Source organism: Tasmannia lanceolata, unplaced genomic scaffold, assembly GCF_043159265.1.
Source record: "Tasmannia lanceolata isolate RefF3 unplaced genomic scaffold, GAP_Taslan_0.1 ptg000007l, whole genome shotgun sequence".
NCBI classification, from domain to species: domain Eukaryota; kingdom Viridiplantae; phylum Streptophyta; class Magnoliopsida; order Canellales; family Winteraceae; genus Tasmannia; species Tasmannia lanceolata.
The window spans coordinates 1,990,786-2,013,092 of NW_027518684.1; the positions used below are offsets into that span (position 1 = coordinate 1,990,786).

At 37.6% G+C, this 22,307-nt stretch overlaps 1 protein-coding gene across 1 annotated transcript; it reads left to right on the plus strand.

The window, feature by feature from the left end:
* Positions 1-2,000: 2,000 nt before the first annotated feature.
* On the plus strand, positions 2,001-17,599 carry LOC143881381 (putative chromatin-remodeling complex ATPase chain). Its single transcript, XM_077384421.1, has 25 exons — positions 2,001-2,304; positions 4,146-4,277; positions 4,378-4,484; positions 5,301-5,413; positions 5,688-5,785; positions 6,788-6,967; positions 7,333-7,554; positions 8,408-8,542; positions 8,850-9,132; positions 9,250-9,323; positions 11,333-11,553; positions 11,640-11,727; positions 12,404-12,497; positions 12,613-12,801; positions 12,948-12,979; positions 13,252-13,328; positions 13,417-13,506; positions 13,596-13,665; positions 13,866-13,923; positions 14,013-14,071; positions 14,148-14,313; positions 14,617-14,795; positions 15,066-15,281; positions 15,924-16,031; positions 17,145-17,599. The coding sequence occupies exons 1-25, from the start codon at positions 2,110-2,112 to the stop codon at positions 17,157-17,159; spliced, it is 3,201 nt and encodes a 1,066-aa protein (XP_077240536.1). The 5' UTR covers positions 2,001-2,109; the 3' UTR covers positions 17,160-17,599.
* The last annotated feature ends 4,708 nt before the right edge of the window (positions 17,600-22,307 follow it).

A 22,307-nucleotide genomic window follows, 5' to 3' on the forward strand; every position in this document is an offset into this window, starting at 1 on the left:
TCTTTTCGTATTTCCGAATCCTTAGCCTTTTTTATGCCTTTGACTTGAAAGAGACTTTGGGAAGATTGCTAGCGTCACTCGCCGTTAAAACAATTGATGGAACAAATTAAAAAATGAGAAGACTGCTTGTGCGACCATCACGATTGCAAAAGAGGTGATATTTCAATAAAAATCAATTTTAGCAGGAGACTTGGGGGCTGTTTGGATTCCCGGATTTTAGAATCCAAGTTTTAGTTTGAAAATAGTGTAAATAGGGTTCATGATAAGCTGCTGACACCATTTTTTGGGTTTTAAGTGAGAAATTCAGATTTTAGAAATCTCCCGCGTCCTTAGATTTCAAAAACCTGGAAACTTGGGACGACTGCATGCTCTCTTGTTGTAGGAAAGGGGCGAGAATTCTAAAACCTGGTCTCACTCTTCTCTCATCTCCCATCTTTCATCTCCCATCTACAATTTTGAGGAAATTCAAGTTTCTAAAATCCGAATAGCCAAACGGCCCATTGGGGTTTTGGTCCTCATGCTTGGGCCCACCATTCTTGGTTGTGGGATGATTAGTGACCATTATATGGTGGGCCACGATTAGCACACGTTCTCTACGTGAAAAATTCATGGGATTTGCTAAGAAATTCCCGAGAAAGGCGTTTTGCAGCAAACTTTTGCAAGATAAATGAATAAGACAAATTTGCTGAAAAGTGAGCATGTGCGGTTGTTCTCTCGTGCAAAAGTCAGCCGTGAAATGCCTTTTCACGAAATTCTCTAGCAGATTCAAAAATTCATATTTCACATTATAATCAAGAAAGAGTGCCGTGATTGCCTAACCTTAGTAACTTAGAGTGGGACATAACAAATCCATACATACCACATGGCATAAGTACATATCATTATGCATTGAGAAATGAAATTTTCATATTTTACCCCATCCCAAATAGACTTCAGAGTTCAGCTAAAAGATTTTGAAATTCCTTGTCTTATATTAAGTGACAAAATACCCATTACAGTAATTTATAATGAAAATGACAAGATACCTCTGTCTCATGAAAATGACCAAATGACACCTCCTATATTAAAAAAACTAACAAAAATATCCATATCTCATGGAACGTGATAAAAATACTCATTTCACAATTAAAGAGGGGAAGTGATATATCCGCCCCTTTTTATTGAAGCAGTGTACGTGGCAATTAGCCCCATCGATTCCTTCTAACGTGAAGTACATCAGCTCCTTTGCAGTCAATGATACGCAAAGATTTACGTTGTTGTTGTACATCAGCCCCATGATTGTGATTCATGCTTTTCTAGAGATGGCAAGGATGATTACACTCGTGCGATCCTTGAAAACACCATTAGATACCCGCCGGACTGTGTTTCTAGAAGCACCATCAAAATTAAACTTGATGGTGCTGATAACTTGGCTTTAATTTTTTTAATGGTAGTTTCATGAAAAAATGCAAGAAGACCAATGGGGCGTTCTCAAAATCAGATTGACCGTTTTCTGATTTTTTGCCATTTCTCATTATCGGAGACTGTAGTTTCCTAGTTTTTAGCCACTTCACCCTCATTTTTCACTTGGAGACCCGTAAAAATAAGTCATGCTAACTGAATGTGCCATGCAGTGTATTTAGATACATGGATTTTATAATCTTAGATTAGGGTTTTATGAGATAAAATATGGATTTTATAAACTAAAACCAGTATTTACAAGCTAACACTGGATTTACAGTTCTAGATAATAGAATCCATGTAACCAAACGACAGAGCTATCATAGACCATAAAGCACCCTCGCAAAATGACAAGGAGATTTTAGTAATCTTCCATTTTCTTCAAAGCCAACAAGCTGGGTTCGAGCACATGGCCAATAGGTCAGGACCGCCCCGGGCCACGGGGCTCGACCTCGAAAGTTCTAAAAACCTACACAGACCACGGCGGGAAAATGATGCCCTAACCGAATTATTGCGCGGGAACTTCCTACACAACATTTCTCAAACGCCTATAAATACCATCGGATCCTTTCCCCAAATCCCTCTCTTTTAAGCTCCGACTTAAATACCTTTTCTCCTCTCCCGCACCCCCTTTTTTTGCTCCAAACCCTTTCCAATCTCTGTAAATCCATGGCGAAAGCCATAAATTCAGAGATTTCTTCCGACGAAGCTCGATCGAACGGATCGGAAACTGAAGAAGAGGGGAAGAACGAGGAGATCAACGAGGAGGATGAGGAAGAACTCGAAGCGGTAGCTAGATCGGCAGATCCAGATGAAGAAGAAGCCGGAGAGGAGAATTCGCCGATGGAAGATGATGATGACGAGGTAACAAGATCGGAATTTTGTTTGTGCATTCGGTACAGTGTCTGGTGTTTTCTGCTCGGTTAGGGTTTGGTTGTATTTCGTTGTTTTTGAGATTTTTTAGGGTTTGTTTGTTGGGCAAGAGTTGGTGTCTTTGTTGCGGCATTTGATGAAGATTTCATTCTTTAGTTTTGAGTGCTCTGTTATATCTTTATCATTTTCGTCTGTTATGTCAAATTTTGCACTTTTAGGGCACCTCTGGCTACAAACAAACTTTTAGGGTTTGTTTGTATTTCGTCTGTAATGTCATTTTCGTCTGTTTGAATTGTTTTTCGTGATAAATGCGTGTCTCCAAGTGGAGATGAGGGTGAAATGGCTGAAACCAGTAAACAAAATACAGAAAACTAGTGTCTCCAAGTGGTAGAAGTGGCTAAAAATCAGGAAACAAAGAACCCTACTCAAATCCGATCTGACTGTTTCCTGATTTTTTTGCCACTCCTCATCACCGGAGACACTAGTTTCCTGTTTTTTGTTTCCTTATTTCTTGCCACGTCACCCTCATCTCCACTTGGAGACACCGATTTATCATGAAAAACAATTCATCGTAGAGGTGCCCCTAAGGGTACCCATGAATTCATTTATTTCTGTGATGGTTTGGTTGCGAGAGTTATGGAATTGTGGTGTCATGTTTGATCAGTTGATCCTACCTTACTCACAAAAAGAGGAAGATAAATGGAGATTTTATATGCTGAGTGGGCTTACACGCTTGTGCTGGAGGTACCGTCCCTGATATTTGATCAAACAGCAGCTCGGTTTTTAAGAAGCTACTGTTGGATCAAATGTCAAGGTTGGTACTTCCATCGCACAACCAATATGAGTTTGTCCGTCCACTCATCATGTAATTTCTCAGATAAATGATATGGGGAAACACTGCCTTGCATATAAAGGAGAGTCGTGGGTTATAATTGGCTGAAGCGACAGGTCCCATCCATGAAATAATTGGACCCACCCGTGTATTGTGTGTGTTGGATTCCACGCAAAAGCAATGATCCCACATCGAAATAGTTGAAGGATGTGGATGAGCTTATAAGGATTTGGGCACCCTCCCCTTAAAGACAGTGGCGGAGCCAGGATTTATGCATAAGGGGGCAAGCTTATACATGCTTATACATAAGGGGGGCATGCCTTCAAATTTTAAAGGGGTCTGGGCCCAATTGAGTTGGGCCTATTAAGGATTTGGCCCAACTCAACAGAGGCAACTGCCCCCCTTATGCTACATGTAGCTCCGCCCCTGCTCAAAGACTAGCTTTTAAGGGTGAGTTCTACCTGGGTCCCATCAGTGTGGCTAACCAACTGAGGTAAGATGGAATCCTAAACAGTAGCTCATACCCAAGAATTATAGGTGGAAGCTTGCTGTTGTCTGGCAATCATATTACTCTTCTTTTCACTCTAGTATCTTTTATTGTCTTCATTGTTTTTGGCCTATATTTTACCTCAGTTTCTCATGAACTTAACAATACTCATTACCAATTTATTGTGAATTCTTTCCATTACCCGATTATTCAGTTGATTATTGCTGTCACATTTTGCCTGCACCCGGTTATTCAGTTGTTCTTGTTGCAATTCGTTTGCTCTGCAAGTCTCATTTCTCACCTCTCCGAATGTTTTTTGGGCCGTTGAGATTTCTCAGGCTGCTGAAATTTCTCAATATGAGAAGCTTAAGCTCTGTTTCCTTTTTATGGTTGCCCTTCATTTTTTGGCATCACTTACATTACATCTATGATTTTGTAACTTTAAACAGAATAAATAGTTGCATCATACATGAATTTTCCTGCAGTCACATTGTCTTCTTAATATTCTCCCAGGCTGAAGGGCCATCATCAAATGCTGAAGTTGGGAAGCGTGAAAGAGCCAGGTTGAAAGAGATGGAAAGGATGAAGAAACAAAAAATTCGGGAAATCTTGGACACACAAAATGCTGCCATTGATGCTGATATGGTGAGTGAGTCCAGTGGATATGAAACACATACATTTTTTTATTCAATCTGATATTTTCTTTATTCGTGAGTGCAATAAATTAACAGTTATTTTTCATTAGAACAACAGAGGGAAGGGACGCTTGAAATATCTTCTGCAACAGACAGAGATATTTGCTCATTTTGCCCAAGGTAGTCAAACTGCAAATGAGAAGAAACCACGGGGAAGGTAATCTTGCCTACTTTCTTGAAAGCTGCCAGTATGTTGATGTTTTTTTTCTTTTGGGATATAATATCCACACACCCTTGATTTGATATGGGCATTCGTCTATTTTAAAGTTCTTCCCATTTAGTGAAGTTTAAAATAAAGGGGTGTTATTACCAAAATATGGGACTGAGGATATCTTCTACTTTTCTTTTTTTACTGTTTTAGTATTTTCAATGGTGACTATTTTAAGAGGAATTCATGAAATTTCCTTTTTATCATGTTAGTATTTTCTCATGGCTTAATCTACAATGACAATCCATCCTCAATTGTAATAACACTATTTTCTGTAAAGGTGTAATGTTGATTCTAAGTTTCTAACAGTTGTAGGTGGTTTGCCATTTTACTTGGACAAGTGGTTTTATTAATTTTGATGTAAAATAATTAAATGTACATTTAAATATTAATCCTGTGAAAATAGCAGAGGGTCAATTGTTTATTCGATGCTAGTTTGTTTGGTTATGCTCCTATTTAATTATTTATAGTGGTTTACACATGTTTATTTGACTCTGATTATTTTGTGGATGACATACTTTTGTAGATTTTTCTCCCTTGATTTGGGGTGTGCGATGTTTTGGAGTTTACTTTTTTGCTATCGCATACATTTTAAGCACTGTAGATGAAATAAGATTGGATCAGTATACTATATGTTGTGGGTTATAACACCGTTATTTCGCTGCCAGAGCCATTTTTGTAATGGTCAGGGATATGAGCTTTTCTTATTTGCTTATAGTATTTAATGATATGAAACATTTCAAATTTGTTTTCCAATATATGTAGGGGTCGTCATTCATCAAAGATAACTGAAAAGGAAGAAGATGAAGAATACCTTAAGGAGGAAGAGGATGGTTTTTCTGTTGCAGGAAGTACACGATTGGTGACACAACCATCTTGTAAGAGCTTTATTTAATGAATGGTTTTCAGTTTCTCTTGTATTGATCTTTCTCTTAGGTTGGCAAGTAAATTTACTCCATTATCATTTACTATTTACTCGAGAATGATAGGAATTTACATTATATTCCTAATGTCTGCCATGTTGGGAATTGCATACAACTTAGGCTGTGTCTAGGACTCTAGTTCACACCCTTATGAGGTATACTTCATACCTTCCAATATTTGGGCTGTTTATTTGCTGTTGGGGACTTATCTATTGTGCTTTCTTCGCAGGCATACAAGGGAAGATGAGGGATTACCAACTAGCTGGATTGAACTGGCTTATACGTTTGTATGAAAATGGCATTAATGGGATTCTCGCTGATGAGATGGTATGTGTTGAACTATGCTTCCAGTTTGTACCTATGTCACAAATATCTCCTATATTTTCAAAATATAGTGATTTTTTTTAATGGCAAAGATTTCATTAAAAAGACCAAGATGGTCAATTACAAGAAATTAAAAAAATGGAAAAAAGATACAAAGAGAACATAAATGAAGCAGAATACAACACGACATCAGGGCGGGAGGAAATCAAACAGCTCAATATCATCCAACTGCACCCCTTCCCTAGCAAGCCTATCCACCACCTCGTTACCAGATCTCCTAATATGACGAAATAAACTGGAATGGTTTCCAATGATGTCCTTAATCTCCTCAAAATAATCAGCAAATCTCCACAAAAAAACACGGGAACCACACAACCATCGAATAACATTAAGGGAATCTCCCTCTACCATAACGCTATCCAACTCATCTCCCTCAGGAATTTGATACCTTGATATACAGCCCGAACCTCAGCTTCATTTGAGTTAGCAACACCAATTGGACCAGAAAAAGCCCACTTCACCAAGCCCTCCTCATCTCTAAGAACACCCCCTATTGCAGCCGGCCCCGGATTATCGCTATATTTTGATAAAACGACAAAATCCCGATATAATCCCGAGAATTTTAAAAATATAGAGATATTTTCATTTATTGTGATAATATCACTATATTTTTACGATATTTTATGACTTTTTTATTTTTCTTAATTTATATATTTTTAAGTAGTTTTATTTTATCATTTTCCCGATATAAACCCCAAAACAAATATATCCCGAGATTTTCTCTTACCAAGAAATTCTTGAGAACGATATTTATGACATAGGTTTGTATCATATATGCTATGCATCAGTCCTTTCTGGATCTCATCACAAGTGCTGTATAAGCCATGTATCCTTTTGATATTTAAGCAAGCTATATTGATGGTAACTTGATAATTCTGTATAAGCCAAGTGCCCATTTGATATTTAAGCAAGCTATATTGATTGTAACTTGGTAATTCTGTCCAGGGTCTGGGGAAAACATTGCAAACCATTTCCTTATTGGGTTATTTGCATGAGTTCAGAGGAATTACTGGCCCCCATATGGTGGTAGCACCAAAATCTACTCTTGGAAACTGGATGAAGGAGATTCACCGCTTTTGCCCACTTCTGCGAGCTGTAAAGTTTCTGGGAAATCCAGATGAAAGGGTCCGGCTGATGGCTAAACTTTTGCGCTAAAATCTTCTCCTATTCTTAAGCAAGGTTTTAAATTTTGGTTTCGGCCATAGCCAAAACCAAAATTTCGGCCGAAGTACTGAAATTCGGTAAAAAAGAAGAAGCTAATTTCATTATTGTAACGAAATTTCGGCCAAAATCTTTAGGAAAAAAAATTAAAAAGTAGCATTTTCCCAAAATTTCAAAATTTTTCAAAATTTGGGATACTGGCTGAAATTTCAGTTTCGGTCTTGACCGAAATCCAAAATTCCGAATTTCATTCTAAATTTAAAACCTTGTTCTTAAGTATGCTTATATAATACTTTAAACCTAACATTCACATGACACTAATTATGCAGAAGCATATACGTGAGAAACAATTGGTGGCAGGGAACTTTGATGTATGCGTGACTAGTTTTGAAATGGCTATCAAAGAAAAATGTTCCTTATGCCGCTTTAGCTGGCGCTATGTTATTATTGATGAGGCCCATCGGATCAAGAATGAAAACTCTCTTCTTTCTAAGACAATGCGACTTTACCGCACAAATTATCGCCTTCTTATTACGGGCACACCTCTTCAGGTATATATTTTATATCTTTTGGCAAAATTCATTCAGAATGAGTTTTCTCTTGTTTAGTTGTCCACATCTTAAAGTCCCAAAATAGTCACTGGTTTGAGTTAATCAGGGAATAGATTAGTTAATCAGAGAAGCCTGGGTGGGCTTGATTTTGCCACCAAGTGATAATTTGGTTAGTTCATTGTCATGCTTGGCTGTCCTTTTGGGCCTACATTTTGGGCACGTTTGGCTTCCGCGATTCTATTTTCACAATAAATCCGGCGTCTCCAAGTGGAGATGAGGGTGAAATCCCTAAAAATCAGGAATCAAAATCCCAGAAACTAGCGTTTCCGGTGATGAGTTGCTGCTAAAAATCTGAAAAGGTTGATCTGGTTTTGAGTAGAGTTTTTTGTTTTTGGATTTTTAGCAGCTTCTGATCACCGGAAACACTACTTTCCGGGATTTTGTTTCATGATTTTTTAGGGATTTTACCCTTATCTCCACTTGGAGATACAGATTTATCTTGAAAACAAATTCCTGGCAGCCAAATGTGCCCTTTGTCACTGCTGGAATTTTCTATTTCATTATGCTTTCTTGCTGTTTGTTTTATTGAAACCAATGTATGCATTGACGTGAAATAACATCTTCGGGGGATATATCTTGTCGTACACCAAACCGAGTTACTATTAAAAAAAATACCTCTACTGGGGATATATCTTGTCATACACCAAACCGAGTTACTATTAAAAAAAATACCTCTACATGATGTCACATCTTCTGGGGTACATTATACAGTTATCTATATTTAAATAGTCAGCTATCTCTATTTTAAGTTTCAGCTAGGTTAATATTTTGTTACAATCATTTTTACATGCAGAACAATCTCCATGAACTGTGGTCTCTTCTTAATTTTCTACTCCCAGAGATATTTAGTTCTGCTGAAACCTTTGACGAGTGGTTTCAAATATCTGGCGAAAATGATCAGCAGGAGGTTGTTCAGCAGCTTCATAAGGTAAACTTGAACTTTGGATGGCCTGGATTTTACAAGCTAAAACTTAGATTTTTTAAAGTTAAAACGTAGATTTTAAATCCTAAAACACGGATTTTGAATGCATAAATAAGGTGTTCCCACTCAGTCTCGTAAAATCCAGATTCTAGCTTTACAAAATCTAGGTTTTAACTTGTAAAATCGAGGATTTTACAATCATGGATTATAAAATCCATGTATCCAAACGATCAATGAAAACTTTTACATGCCTCATATCTGGGCGCTAATTTGATCTATGTCACTGATGAATATAACTGTATGTATCTTGAAGGTCCTTCGACCATTTCTCCTCCGGAGGCTAAAGTCCGATGTTGAAAAAGGATTGCCTCCGAAAAAGGAAACTATACTTAAGGTTGGAATGTCCCAGTTACAGAAACAGTTTTATCGGGCTATAATTCAGAAAGATCTGGAGGTTTTAAATGCTGGTGGAGAACGAAAACGTCTTCTTAACATATGCATGCAGCTGCGAAAATGTTCTAACCATCCATATCTTTTTCAAGGTGCCGAGCCGGGCCCACCTTACACCACAGGAGAACATCTTATCACAAATGCAGGTAGACTCCAGCTCTTATATTGCTGGTGGAATTAAATGATTCTTACTTTTTGTTGAATGATAAATTAAATGATTCTTATTGATTTTTGATTTTTGATGAATCTGTCATTTTTTGCAGGCAAAATGGTTCTCCTAGATAAGTTGCTACCGAAGCTAAAAGAGCGCGACTCTAGAGTTCTAATATTTTCGCAGGTTAATATTACGTGTTTATCTTTACAGATTAACACATGTTAACTTTGATTTTCTCGGTTCTTTATTCATAATTGTGAAACGACCAATTACTCCAAAAGCTTAAGCTGTTAGAGAAGGCGTTATTTGATCTTTTATACTTCAGCACTCCCCCTCACGTGTGGCCCCTCTTTTTAGGGTTGGGCTACATGTGGCAAATGTGGCCCTGGTTTTGGGTTGGCCATTTGATGTAGATTTTTAACATCGAGGAGTTTTGAACCGAGGACCTTTGCTATGATACCATATGAAACGACCAATTACTCCAAAAGCTTAAGCTGTTAGAGAAGTCGTTATTTAATCTTTTATACTTCAACAATAATGATAAAATAAAGTGAAAAAAGATGATAAAATGAAGTGAAAAAGAAAGAAAGAAGTGAATTATATCAGTCTCAACTCTCAAGTTTGTTCAAACTGAATCCTGTTTTGCTCGGTTGCAATGAGATTAGTTGAGTGATCGATGGAAGGAAATAGGTTTTGGGGCTGTTGACTGGGAATATGGGTCATTGGTAAGATGTTTGGGACTGTTTTCTTGAATCTGTGAACGGATTAATAATTGAATTCAAGAAGGGATTAAGGATGGATATTGGCTGTACAAAGCGTAGAAATTAGGTTTGGAAAGAAAGGTGGCATGGTAGTGGTTGGCTAGGTAGCAGGGGTGTAGTGGACTTTTTCTTGGTTTTAAACACAGGTCAAGGTTGGGACTTGAGAATCCACGGACTGAAGTAGTTAATTAGAGAAAAGAGGGTAAGAGAAGTAATAAACTAGAGAAAAGAGGGGACAAAGAGGAAATAACTTAAATATGTGCAGGAATTCTAAAACTGAAATAAATAAAAAATAAGTAGAGAGAGAAGAAGGGAACCTAGAATCACTTTTAAGGGGCTAGGGCGAATGCAACATACTCTAAGAGCAAGCAAGGGCTAATAAACCTGTAATCTTATATTCATCATATAAACTTATAACATGCAAAAAGTGGGCGAAGGGCCTTGCATTTAGGCAAAATTATACCTCACAACTAAGTGAGTGTGGGTCATAGGACTATTTTCACCAACTCTAAAACACGAAAAAACCATTCACATGTTGCCACTCGGACAATGACTAAACAAGGACTCTATGTAGCTTAAAATTGGACCCTTATTCACTTAGGACATGGAATCTTTGTTGACTGCCCAACACGACAAGGACTTCTAAATAGACTCCATATAACTGTACGACTCTAATGAGAAAAGAACACTTAGAATTCTCGTAATAATTGACGGGCCCCACTTTTATGAGGCATTCACTTAAGTGACTTAACTGCTGGCAAGACAGAAATCCAATTTCTTAAAAAAAGAAAAAGACGAGACATATTTTGACGATCTCGGTCCTTTTTAATGAAAATGGCTATCATTCCAAAAAAAGAAAGACGAGATCCTCCCTCATGACACGTGCACAAGAAAGCAAGGAAAAGAGCACGGATTTGCACTCAACACCAAAACACTGAAAATGACCAAATCGTTGGTCATTTCACTGTATATTTATTTTCAGAACGGAGTTCCATTTTGGAAGTGTCTTCCATTGATTGTATAACTAAAGAAAATTATAGTACCTCTGATAACTTAAAATTGTTTTAAAATGCGCGGATGTGGGCCAAAAACATGGCCAAATCAAATCCGTGGCTGACTGCTAGGTTGACGCGGACATAACTCGAGGGAGTCAAAGGAGTTTTGATTGACTTTATAGTGCAAAATGCGGAATTGGACAAGAACACGGCCAAGCTAAAAGAGAGTCGACTCTGAAAATGCCTTGATTTCATGGTCCATTGTCTTGTTAGTAATCCATGTGAACTTCCTCGCCTGCAATATCTGGCCCAGATTGTTTCAACCTAGTTGCTTTTAACAAGTGCACCATGTATTGTCTATCCGGTTCCCATGCATTTTTTACTTTTATGGAATGAAGAATCTTTTTTGATTTATGGTTTTTATTTTTGAGTTTAGATGACACGATTGCTGGACATTCTGGAAGATTATCTAATGTACCGTGGATATACGTACTGTCGGATTGATGGGAATACTGGTGGAGATGACCGTGATGCTTCCATTGACGCCTTCAACCAGCCAGGAAGCGACAAGTTCATATTCTTGCTTTCAACCAGAGCAGGTGGCCTGGGTATTAACCTTGCCACTGCTGATGTTGTCATTATTTATGACAGTGATTGGTACGTCATTTAACACATATTTGTAGTGAGTCTTAAAATTGGTCGTTTAAAGTGCTTGAGGCCTCATCTATTTTTCTATTTTTCAGGAACCCACAGGTGGATCTGCAAGCACAGGACCGTGCTCATAGGATTGGCCAGAAAAAAGAAGTTCAAGTCTTCCGTTTTTGCACTGAGGTACAAGGATGTTTGTATCATAGTAGCCGGAAAATTCTTGGGTGGGTGGGAAACTCGTTTCCCCTAAAATGCGTTTCAGAAACGTTTCCGAAACATGATAAAAAAATTGGGGGAATGTGAAACCTTGAGAAACGTATGGAAAACTGGTCGAAAACATATGTGAAACGTGTGGGAAACATTTGTGAAACTTACGAAAATCATTTTGGAAAACACATACCAAACAAGTGAAATAGATATTGAAAAGGAAAACAATAGCATATATTGTAAATATATTAAAAAGGAAAACAATGGCATATATTGTAAATTTGTAATAAAAAATAAAAATAAGAAATATTCAAATACAAATTTGAGATTAACAAATTTTAAATTTTCAAAGTCATATATTTTATGTTTTCCTTGTGTTTCATGTGTTTTCATTTGTGTTTCTCTATCATTTCTGAAATGTTTCTAATGCGATTCCTAAGATGTTTCTCATGTGATTTTCTATCGTTTTCCCGTTTCTCTTCTCCCCTCTTTTTTTTTTCATTGTGTTTCCCATTTCCGTTTCATGTTTCTCTTCCTGAATTTGTTTCCCACCCTGGTAACTATGGTTTGTATGGTCTGCATGAGCGTCTCATTGTGAATTTTGGTATATCATCTGTTAAATCATACTCTGTTTTTCACTTAACAAATGCAGTACACCATAGAGGAGAAAGTGATTGAGCGGGCTTATAAGAAGCTTGCACTTGATGCTCTAGTCATTCAACAAGGTCGATTAGCAGAGCAGAAAAGTAAGCTGACATTTTAGAAGTGTCCTTAGTGTTGCTTTCTTGGTTTGTGCAATTTGATTTTCGAAAAATGAGATTACTATCCTCATTTATGCTTTCATGGTGGCCATTGGTGCAGCTGTTAATAAAGATGAACTGTTGCAAATGGTGAGGTTTGGTGCTGAAATGGTTTTCAGTTCAAAGGACAGCACAATTACAGATGAGGATATTGACAGAATCATAGCTAAAGGAGAGGAGGCAACTGCTGAGCTTGATGCAAAAATGAAGAAATTTACTGAAGATGCCATCAAATTTAAAATGGACGATAGTATGTGGATCTATGCTTTAGATTAGATTAGTTCTCACTTGGCTTATCTTTTATTAAAATAGTTTTGACTGTCTGATCTTTTATTGTTTTTCTTCATTAATCAAGTCCAATCTTATGTCTCATAACATTATCTGGTTCTGATGCAGCTGCTGAATTGTATGACTTTGATGATGAGAATGTAAGAGGCAATTCATCATCTACACCTTTTACCCTTAACTGCGAAATATCTGCTTAATTTGATGTTTGTGGAATGTTCTGTGTTGGTGCCATGGTTTTAAATTTCGGCCGAAACCGAAGCCGAAATCCACCTAATTCAAAATTTTGGGGTTTCCCAAATTTCGGCCAAGGCTGAAACCGACACCGAAATTTAAATCCATGGTTGGTGCTAGTCTTCTTATTCTTCCACAATCTGTTGCTTGCCAACTCATTCTTTGATGTATTTGAGTGAAGGATGATAACAAGTTCGACTTCAAGAAAATTGTTAGCGAAAACGCTATTGAACCACCAAGACGTGAGCGGAAACGCAAGTAAGACAATTTTCGGTTAAAAAACTCTGCGACTGGTTGTTGTTTCTTTATATTTTTAAAACCCACCTTTTCCCACTCTTTGATATAGCTATTCAGAATCTGATTACTTTAAGCAAGCAATGCGCCAAGGAGGTCCAGTAAAACCAAGAGAGCCACGAATACCTCGCATGCCTCAGTTGTAAGTCTCTTTTGGTTCATGTTACTTGTCTTCTCATGGTTTATGGTTAATATTTTTTAACATCCTAATTTACCTTCTTTCATTTTCAGGCATGATTTCCAGTTTTTCAACAACCAAAGGCTAAATGAGCTGTATGAAAAGGAAGTACGCTATCTCATGGTGAGTGCCTGCTAAAAGCTTCTCTTTTACGTTCTCATGGAATTCTGCTGTTAAGATTTTTGGGTGATAAAATGTTTTGTCAAATTGTCTTTGATTTAGTTAATATATTTTTTCTAACGCTTTGAAATGGTACTGTGTATAAACTCCATAATTTTTAATTTCCATGATTTAATTTCTCCTCCAACTCCATGTCTGTTTAGCTAACACATCAAAAGAATCAGTTAAAAGACACAATTGGAGATGGGGATGAAATTGAAGGTATTAACTCACCCTGAAAATACTCTTTATATAGAACTTTCTCTTCAAAGTTGAATGAAATTATTTAATAAATGAAATTGATTGTGCAGAACTAGGGGACCCGCTTACTGCAGAGGAACGGCAAGAAAAGGATCAGTTATTAGAAGAGGTGACCCACTTGTTTAAGTATTCAAATCAAACCTTCTTTTCGGTGCTTTCTTCGAGACTGATTCCGTGAATTTCAGGGTTTTTCCACGTGGACTAGGAGAGACTTTAATACCTTCATTCGAGCATGTGAGAAATACGGTCGGAATGACATAAAGGGTATTGCTTTTGAAATGGAAGGCAAGAGTGAAGCAGAAGTTGAAAGATATGCCAAAGTCTTTAGGGAAAGATATAAGGAGTTAAATGGTAAGTTCTACTTCTATTTTTTTGTATTTTAAAAAGAATACTACTTCTATGCTTGTAAGCAAAAAATGAATTGAAGAGAAATTATTCTGTGGTAGATCCTTGGTTTCTCCTTCCCTTCCCAGTGGCTTCCCTTTTCCCTACAATTCTACTCATGCTTTTTTTTCCTATCCAGTTGATTCACATGAACACCGTAAAAGCCATGCTGATTCACATGAACTAGTGTTCAGAGAAGAATTATTGGTTATTTCTTATATTGCTATTACATTGTAAAAATGTATGTCTCTGTCTGGCACATTTTTCCAGATTATGACAGGATAATCAAGAACATTGAAAGAGGAGAGGCACGAATTTCTAGGAAAGATGAGATAATGAAAGCAATTGGTAAGAAGTTAAATCGTTACAAGAATCCATGGTTAGAACTCAAGATTCAGTATGGGCAGAACAAAGGGAAGTTGTACAATGAAGAATGTGATCGTTTTATGGTGCGATTTATTGATATTTCTAAAATTTCCTGCATTTTTGCAAGTTCAAAATTCAAATAGTTCCGCCTTTTAGCTTAGGGCACTCGCAGTGGGAAAGAAATTTTACAATCATTTTACACATTGTTTTGAGACTTTTACTCATGTTTTGAGATTTTTATCAAAACACGTGTAAAATTTCTTTCCAATGCACCTTTAGGGCACTTCGTTAGCAAAACCCTTTAACTAATTCCCACAAGCTGACCCACTGTTCTACTAACTGCCTTTTTACAGTTATGCATGGTCCACAAACTTGGTTATGGTAATTGGGATGAGCTGAAGGCTGCTTTCCGCACGTCACCCTTGTTCCGTTTTGATTGGTTTGTGAAGTCCCGCACTACTCAGGAACTTGCGCGTCGTTGTGATGCTCTTATTCGGTTGGTGGAGAGAGAAAATCAGGAGTTTGACGAGAAGGAGAGACAGGCTAGGAAAGATAAGAAGCTTGCCAAGGTTGGGAATTTCTCTACTAGACAATTTTTTAATATACATTTTTATTTTTCTTAAGGTAGATTTTGAAAAGAAAGAAAACAGAAGGCAGTCATATACCAAAGATTGGATGAGGGCCCACCCATTTTTCTGCTGTATAAACCAATTCTGGTGCCATATAGCTACCTGGATGGGAGCATAGTTTTAAATTTCGGTTTCGGTATGCGTTTTGGCCCTCACCGAAATCCAGTACACCCTTAAAAAACAATATTTTATTTGATACCAAATTTCAGCCGAAATAACCTTTTCGGCCGAAATTTTGGGAAAATACTATATTATTAAAAAAAAAAGAGATTTTTGGGTTGAATTTTGTTAAATTTAGGACGAAATTACAAAAAAGTGAAATTTTGGCCGAAATCCAGTACCATTTCGGTCCAAAATTTTGGATTTCGGTGAAGTTTCAAACCATGGATGGGAGTTGGGCACATTAGGTGACAGTTGTCGTGTTGGTGGCCTAATTGTATTCTAGTGCAGATTCATCTTTGTTCTTTTGTCCATATATTCTCTATTATTGTCATTTGTATTGTGAAGAGGCTGTGGATATTGGCAGTTCTGACCTTTTGACGACACCCTTGCTCCCCGGGTGTTGTTTTTTATGACTTTCAGAATCTGACACCGACAAAGCGAGCCATGACAAGACCACCAGCTGTGGAGTCCCCACCACTGACTCTAAAGAAACGGAAACAATCAAGCATGGATGAGTTTCTAAGCTCGGTAAGCTCAATGGCTTCATTCTAACCTAGCTCCTTTTGCTGCTTGCTTGGTTAAGATAACTCACTGTTTTTGTTTCTTGGAGTTTACTTAACCTTTACTGTATTTGATTCCTAAATGTTGAAACTTGAATATAGATTTTCACAAAATGAATGGTATTTGCCATGCATTTCATTCAAATGAATATTTTTATTTACAATATTTTCTTTGGTATCTAAACTCATTACAAAGCAAGTGGGTAATATGTGGTCCTAAGCATGGTTTTAAATTTCAACTGAAATCCGAAATTACCGACTCCGAAATCACACTTTCCTGAAACGGTATTTTATTTAGGGCGAAATTTCGTTTTTTCTGAAATTTCACGCAAAAAACCTGTTTTTTAAAATTATTTTAATATTTTACCGAAATTTTATATCAAATAATATATTGGTTTCTTTGTTTTGCCGGATTTCGGCTGAAATTTTGTTTTCCGTGCAGTCCGAAACTGGTACCGAAACCAAAATTTCAAACCATGGTCTTAAATTGGTATTTGACGAAAGAGGTGTTGATCATGGTTTTAAATTTTGGCTGAAATACTGAAATTTCGGTTGGAACAGACACCGAAACCACCTAAATCTGAAATTTCGGTAAAATGTAACTTTTTGATATTTTTTTCAACATTCCAGCCAAAATTTCAGGACAATAATGAAATTTGCTTTTTTTTAAAAAATTTTAATACTGAATTTCGGCTGAAATTTCAGTTTCGTCTGTTAAAGTATAAAAAGAATAAATACTGCCTTTCTCCTACAACTTAAGCTTTTGGAGAAGTTGGTAAGTTCCAACATGGTATTAGAGCCAAAGGCCTAGAGTTCAAACCTCTCGGATAGCAAAAATCCACATGCAATGGTCGACCCAAGGTGGGACCACATGTGCCACGTGTTTGCCAAATAGGCCACACGTGAGGGGAAGTGTTAAAGTATAAAAAGATTAAATATTGCCTTTCTCCAACAGCTTAAGCTTTTGGAGAAGTTGGTAAGTTTCAACATCGGCTATGTCCGAAACCGAAATTTTAAACCTCGTTGTTGATTACCTTAAAAAAAAAGAGAGATGTTGATAATTTGCTTGTTGCTGTTACAGGGGAGGAGGAAATGAAACCTCATAATTCACTGGAAGAGTCTGTGTAACCTTCAAGATATCAAAGGTTATGAGATCCATCCACACCATAGTTAGAAGCCTAGTACTATAGTAGGCTTTGACAATGTGATACTATTTTATTAGCCAGTCTTTGCTTCTAGAAATGCTGGCTGCTACCTTTGTATTGTGCATAAGTAGTTTTTGATAGGATATTTTGAACCCACTCACCCATTATTTTGTTGCATTTGGGGTGGATTCACAAAAGATCAATTAATGAACAATGAGAAAACAGATAATTGATTCAGATTATCTAGAACAGGTGCATTATGTGATGTTAATGCTATGCAACATATTGTGAAGCTGATGGAAGATGAAATGTTTGTGATACGCTTCTTAATGTAATGTTAATGCTATCTGTGAGTGGCCCCGTTGCAACTGTAGATTTGCAAACTGTGCCATTGAATGGACTGATGAGATCATTTGATATAGTATGATTAGTTTTTCTTTTGGTAAAATGTACTGTGTATTCCCATCTGCAGGCAAGGGTTGCTCAGAATACAAAGACCTCAAGATACCCTGTTTGGCAAGGCGATCGGCGCTTCCTGGGATATGAACAAGAGAATAAATTTCAATAGAGCCCTGTTTGGATTGCAGGACTTTTCTAGAAAAAGTTTGGAAAGGAACATATTTCTAAAATTTCTCTTTTTTTTCAACTCTGAAGATATACCACCTTGAATCAACAACAAAATTTTCTTAAAAAAAAAAGGACCCTAGCTTTTGGCTTTAGTTGAATCGGCATGTAATCTCAAGTCTGTTTAAGTCTGTTTTGGCCCTGTTTGTTTTGGATCTTGAGAACCGATTGTGAATCCAAAACTGATTATTGGACTTAAATTGACATTTAGGTCCTGTTCATTTCAGATTGTGAAGACTAATGGTGAGGGCCCCAACCAATTACTGGGCCAGAATTATGTTTGTTTAAGATTATAACAACCAATTGTGAGTGCCAAACTGAATGTTGGACTCAAAATTACATTTAAATTTGAGTCCAATAATTGGTTTGGCACTCACAATCGGTTGTAATCTTAAACGAACGCGGCCGTAGTTTTAGGTCCAAAATCAGTTTTGTACTGATAATCGGTTCTCAAAATCTAAAACAAACGCCCTCACTACCCTCTCTCACAGAACCACCAAAAGCAAGACATGTCAAATGGACGGCTAAGATCATTCAAAAGTGGGACCCACTATATTACAAGACTGAGTTGAGAGAGGTGAGGCGGTGCAAGTCCTGAATTGGTCAATGAACCGGACCTCAAATATAGTGATCAAACGGCTAAGGCCTTTGGAGGTCTCAGTTCAACAGTTCAACGGTCTGGATTGAATGCCCTTGCCCAAGCTTGGTCAGATCGTTAATAGTCGTTACCTTCTCTTTCTATACTAAAAAAGTAGTAGTTTTTCGACAACCATTTTACTAGCAAGCGAAAAAATTCCCAAAAATCTCGGCCTTACTTAATCCTCACGAAAGACATTAAACATACCCTCTTTGTTTTGAAAAGAGCATTGTATCCCCTTGTTTTTGGAAAAATTGGTCACTGTCTTCCTCGCCTATCTCTCTCCCTTGAGGTACCTCTCTATATGTGGCCCTTTTTCTAAATTGAAACTATTTTGTTTGGAATTCTTTGTTTTGGGTTTTGAGTCCAAAACCGATTCTTACCAAAGTCGAGTGTTTGGTTTGTAGTTTAATACTTTAATATTGGTTTTGTAGTCAAATTGATTTGACATTTCTATGTATATCTTGGTGGGATGGTAGAATCGTTCGATTCTACAATTGTGATTGAAAACGCCCAATTTCCTCTTCTGTACTCAAAATTGGTAGGAACAAATCAGGTGACTAGCTGAAGGGATTATCTCTTTCTTTTCATTCTTTCAAAACTGCTGCATCCCAATACCATGCACCTAGGTTTTATCTAATCATTCCTACTTGTCTGTATTAAATGTCGTTGATTATTTGCACATAATGTTTCTAATATGTTATTAAATGATATAGTTAATGGCCAAAGAGGCCTCAATGTCCCATTCAAAAATAAGTCTCCTAGTGTAACTGTGATTGATCAACCTTTTTAACTAGGGCTAATCACTCATTTTTTACTATAGGGTTAAGAATTACAATTACATGAGGAGACTAAGAGCCTCTTTGCCCGCGTAATGCTGGGATATGTCTACAACTACTAAATATCTCTTATTTGAATAATAAGATTATATGCAAATGTGTTTTTTCAATGACCCACCCAATCTCCATCACCTATTTATATTTATTGTTTAGATGCTCAACTTTTCACTTTTCTCAGCTTCAAATCCAATCAAAACCAAGAAGATACACATTAGCAGTGACATGGACGAGAAGTCCCAACTTCCTCATCGGTAAGTTCTTCAGTGTCCCTGAAAACAAGCTTTATGATATTCAAATACCAGAATTTCATGGTAAATGGTGCTGCAGGTCTTCCAAGGGATGGGTCGTCACTGTAGATGACAACTCCAATGTTCATATTTTAAATCCAGCTTCCCTCACTTGATAAATTCATATACCCCCAAATGAGTTGTGAGCCAGAAAAAGAAAGGGACTATAGGTATATGTACGAGACTGTTTTATCAGCAGATCCTATTTCAACACCAGACTACATTGTTGTCAACCTCCTCACTAATTGGTCGCTATTTTCCTTCTATAAACCGGGAGATGTGGGTTGGACTACTTTAGAGAATCAATGGGGTCCATATGAAGATCTCATATATTGCAAGGGCAAATTCTATTGCATCATCAGATGGACGGTTTGGATCATCCTATGGTGTGGGCTGTACAGTCCACTTTGAAAAATAGGGGGTGAATATTGTAATAGAAGGGGGTGAATTTATCACTGCCCCACTTTAATTGTTTTTTTTAATCCCTGACTCGCAGTTAAGTGAGTGGGTCCCACTTACGAGTTTTGTAGTGGGCGTATTGTGTGGGAAAAAAGCGGCCAAATATATCTCTTCCCATTTTTGACAATTCACGTTAAAAGTGGTGTGAATTATCCTACAGGGTCTGTGAATTTATCATCGCCTGGTTTTAAAAGCGAAATGAAATTACATTTCCAACATGTTTAAGAAGGAGGCCGTACATGTCATGGAAATTGCAGAACCTAAAAAGCATCCAATCTTGACAGAGTTCTAAAAGCTTGAAAAAGAATTACTTTTTCTTTTTCAGTAGTAATGCAATGTTTGGATTGCTAGGAAAATATTTCTGAATGAATTTTTTTTCTTCCTAAATTTTTTCTCTCAACAATTTGGAGGGTAATGATATGGTTATGGTTAATTTAATGAGATATAATCTTCAACAGAAGGTCCCTACAAGTAAAATTTGAGTAGGGTCGGTTCAAATTAACTTTGTTTGAGTGTTAAAAAAAATAAGAAATTTTAGAAGAGCAATGATAGATGAAGGGCGCCCTTGCATAGACCTGGCAAAAAGTGACGCGGACCCGCGGTCCACCCGGCCTGCCCGTAAATTACGGGTCTGGGTCACCAATCAATGACCTGTTCGAAATTGACCCACGGGTCCACCCGGCCCGTCAAAACTGGGCCCAGGCCGGGTGGACGCGCAGGTGCCCGTAGAGAAGTGCAAAACGTTTTATTTTGGCACCTTTCGGCCTTTTTTCCCGTAATTGTCGTTAATTTTGCTTTTTGTAGGTAGTTTTTTCCCTAAGTGTCATATTTTAGAACATTTTTTTTCGGTTTATTTTTCATAATTTTTCTACTTTGCTTCCATTTTTCCGTAATTTCTCATTTAAAACTTAGTACCGCATCACGTTGACAATAAGACAAATCTCTCAAACAGTCAACATAAATGGTTGGCGAAGGTGGCTAGCAAATCCATATACAAACAAAAAAAATCTTAAAAAATATGTCAAAAATCCGGATGACCTGCGGGTTGACCCAGCCCGTACGGGCCGGGTGCGGGTCCAAGCTTAGTGACCGGTAAAATTTTCCGGGTCATTTTGACCCGAACCCGTACGGGCCAGGTCAAACCCAGCCCGGCCGTTTGCCAGGTCTGCCCTTGCATGAAGAGCTGGAATAGGGTCCTTGATTGGGCCCACATCATTATGCCTAATCGAATTTACTTTTTCAACTGATTTTAAACGGCTATTTATGCAAGGGATCCGTAGGGGATGATCACCCAGTATACTCTTTGTGGAGGCCAGCTGTTGGAGATGGAAGAGTTGCTCAATTGGGCGATGGAAAGGAGTCTATGTCCGTCTAAAGAGTTGCTCATTAGGGCAAGTGGTAGGGGTTGTGATCATATCGTCAATTTGTTTTTACCAAACGCCGGAATTCGAATAGGATAATGATTTCAGGCAATCCAAACTCAGCCTTGGAGTTAGAGATTAAAGAAATTTAGATTGGATGTGTATCTCCTCTCACATCCTCTATAAACTCCCTATGGTCGCGAAAAAGTCACTGGTTCTTTGCACTTGTGCATCCATGGGAAAAGATTTACGGTTGCAAAACATGACCTTCCACCTGCAAAGAAACAGGGTCATAGTGTTGTAAGAATTTTCAGGCTCGAGTGTGTTTGTAGATAATCGGGCGGTGAGACTCTACCAGCCGTTCGATGACAGATACCGATTTTGGCATCAACAGAACCAATTTTCCATGACAAGTGTTTTCCCTATAGTCCAAACAGGGTAGTAAAATATGCATATCCATCATGTAACCTCCCTCTACTTCGTGAGTTTTAAATGGACAATTATAATATTACTACTTGAGAGCTTAGAATCAAATGGAGTGGATTTTGTTGTTAGTGGGACTTGAAATTGACTTGTCACAGAGTAGTTAATACGCCTGTTAAAGATTTTGCTGTGGGTCTGTAAAAGAAGAAAAGTGACTTCTTTCAGTCACTTCGCCTGTAATAAAAGGCTCTAAAAGAACTGTGCGTATGTAAAAGTCCTTTACGCTCATCGAGTAATGATCACCCTTTTTACAGTACAGGGGGTGGCCCGAGGAAGAAAAGGGAGTGAATATATCATTTCCCAACAAAAGATTGGAGCCTACAAAACATGTCAACGGGGCCTACAAGGGGAAAATGGATCAAACAGAGCAAGTGAAAGTAGCTATGTTCCATTTCTAGGAATGCTTCAG

Coding starts and splice junctions, on each gene's coding strand:
- LOC143881381 (XM_077384421.1), top strand. CDS start 2,110: ATGGCGAAAGCCATAAATTCAGAGATTTCTTCCGACGAAGCTCGATCG. Junction 5,414..5,687: donor ATTGGTGACACAACCATCTT/GTAAGAGCTTTA, acceptor CTTTCTTCGCAG/GCATACAAGGGAAGATGAGG. Junction 12,498..12,612: donor TCGATTAGCAGAGCAGAAAA/GTAAGCTGACAT, acceptor CCATTGGTGCAG/CTGTTAATAAAGATGAACTG.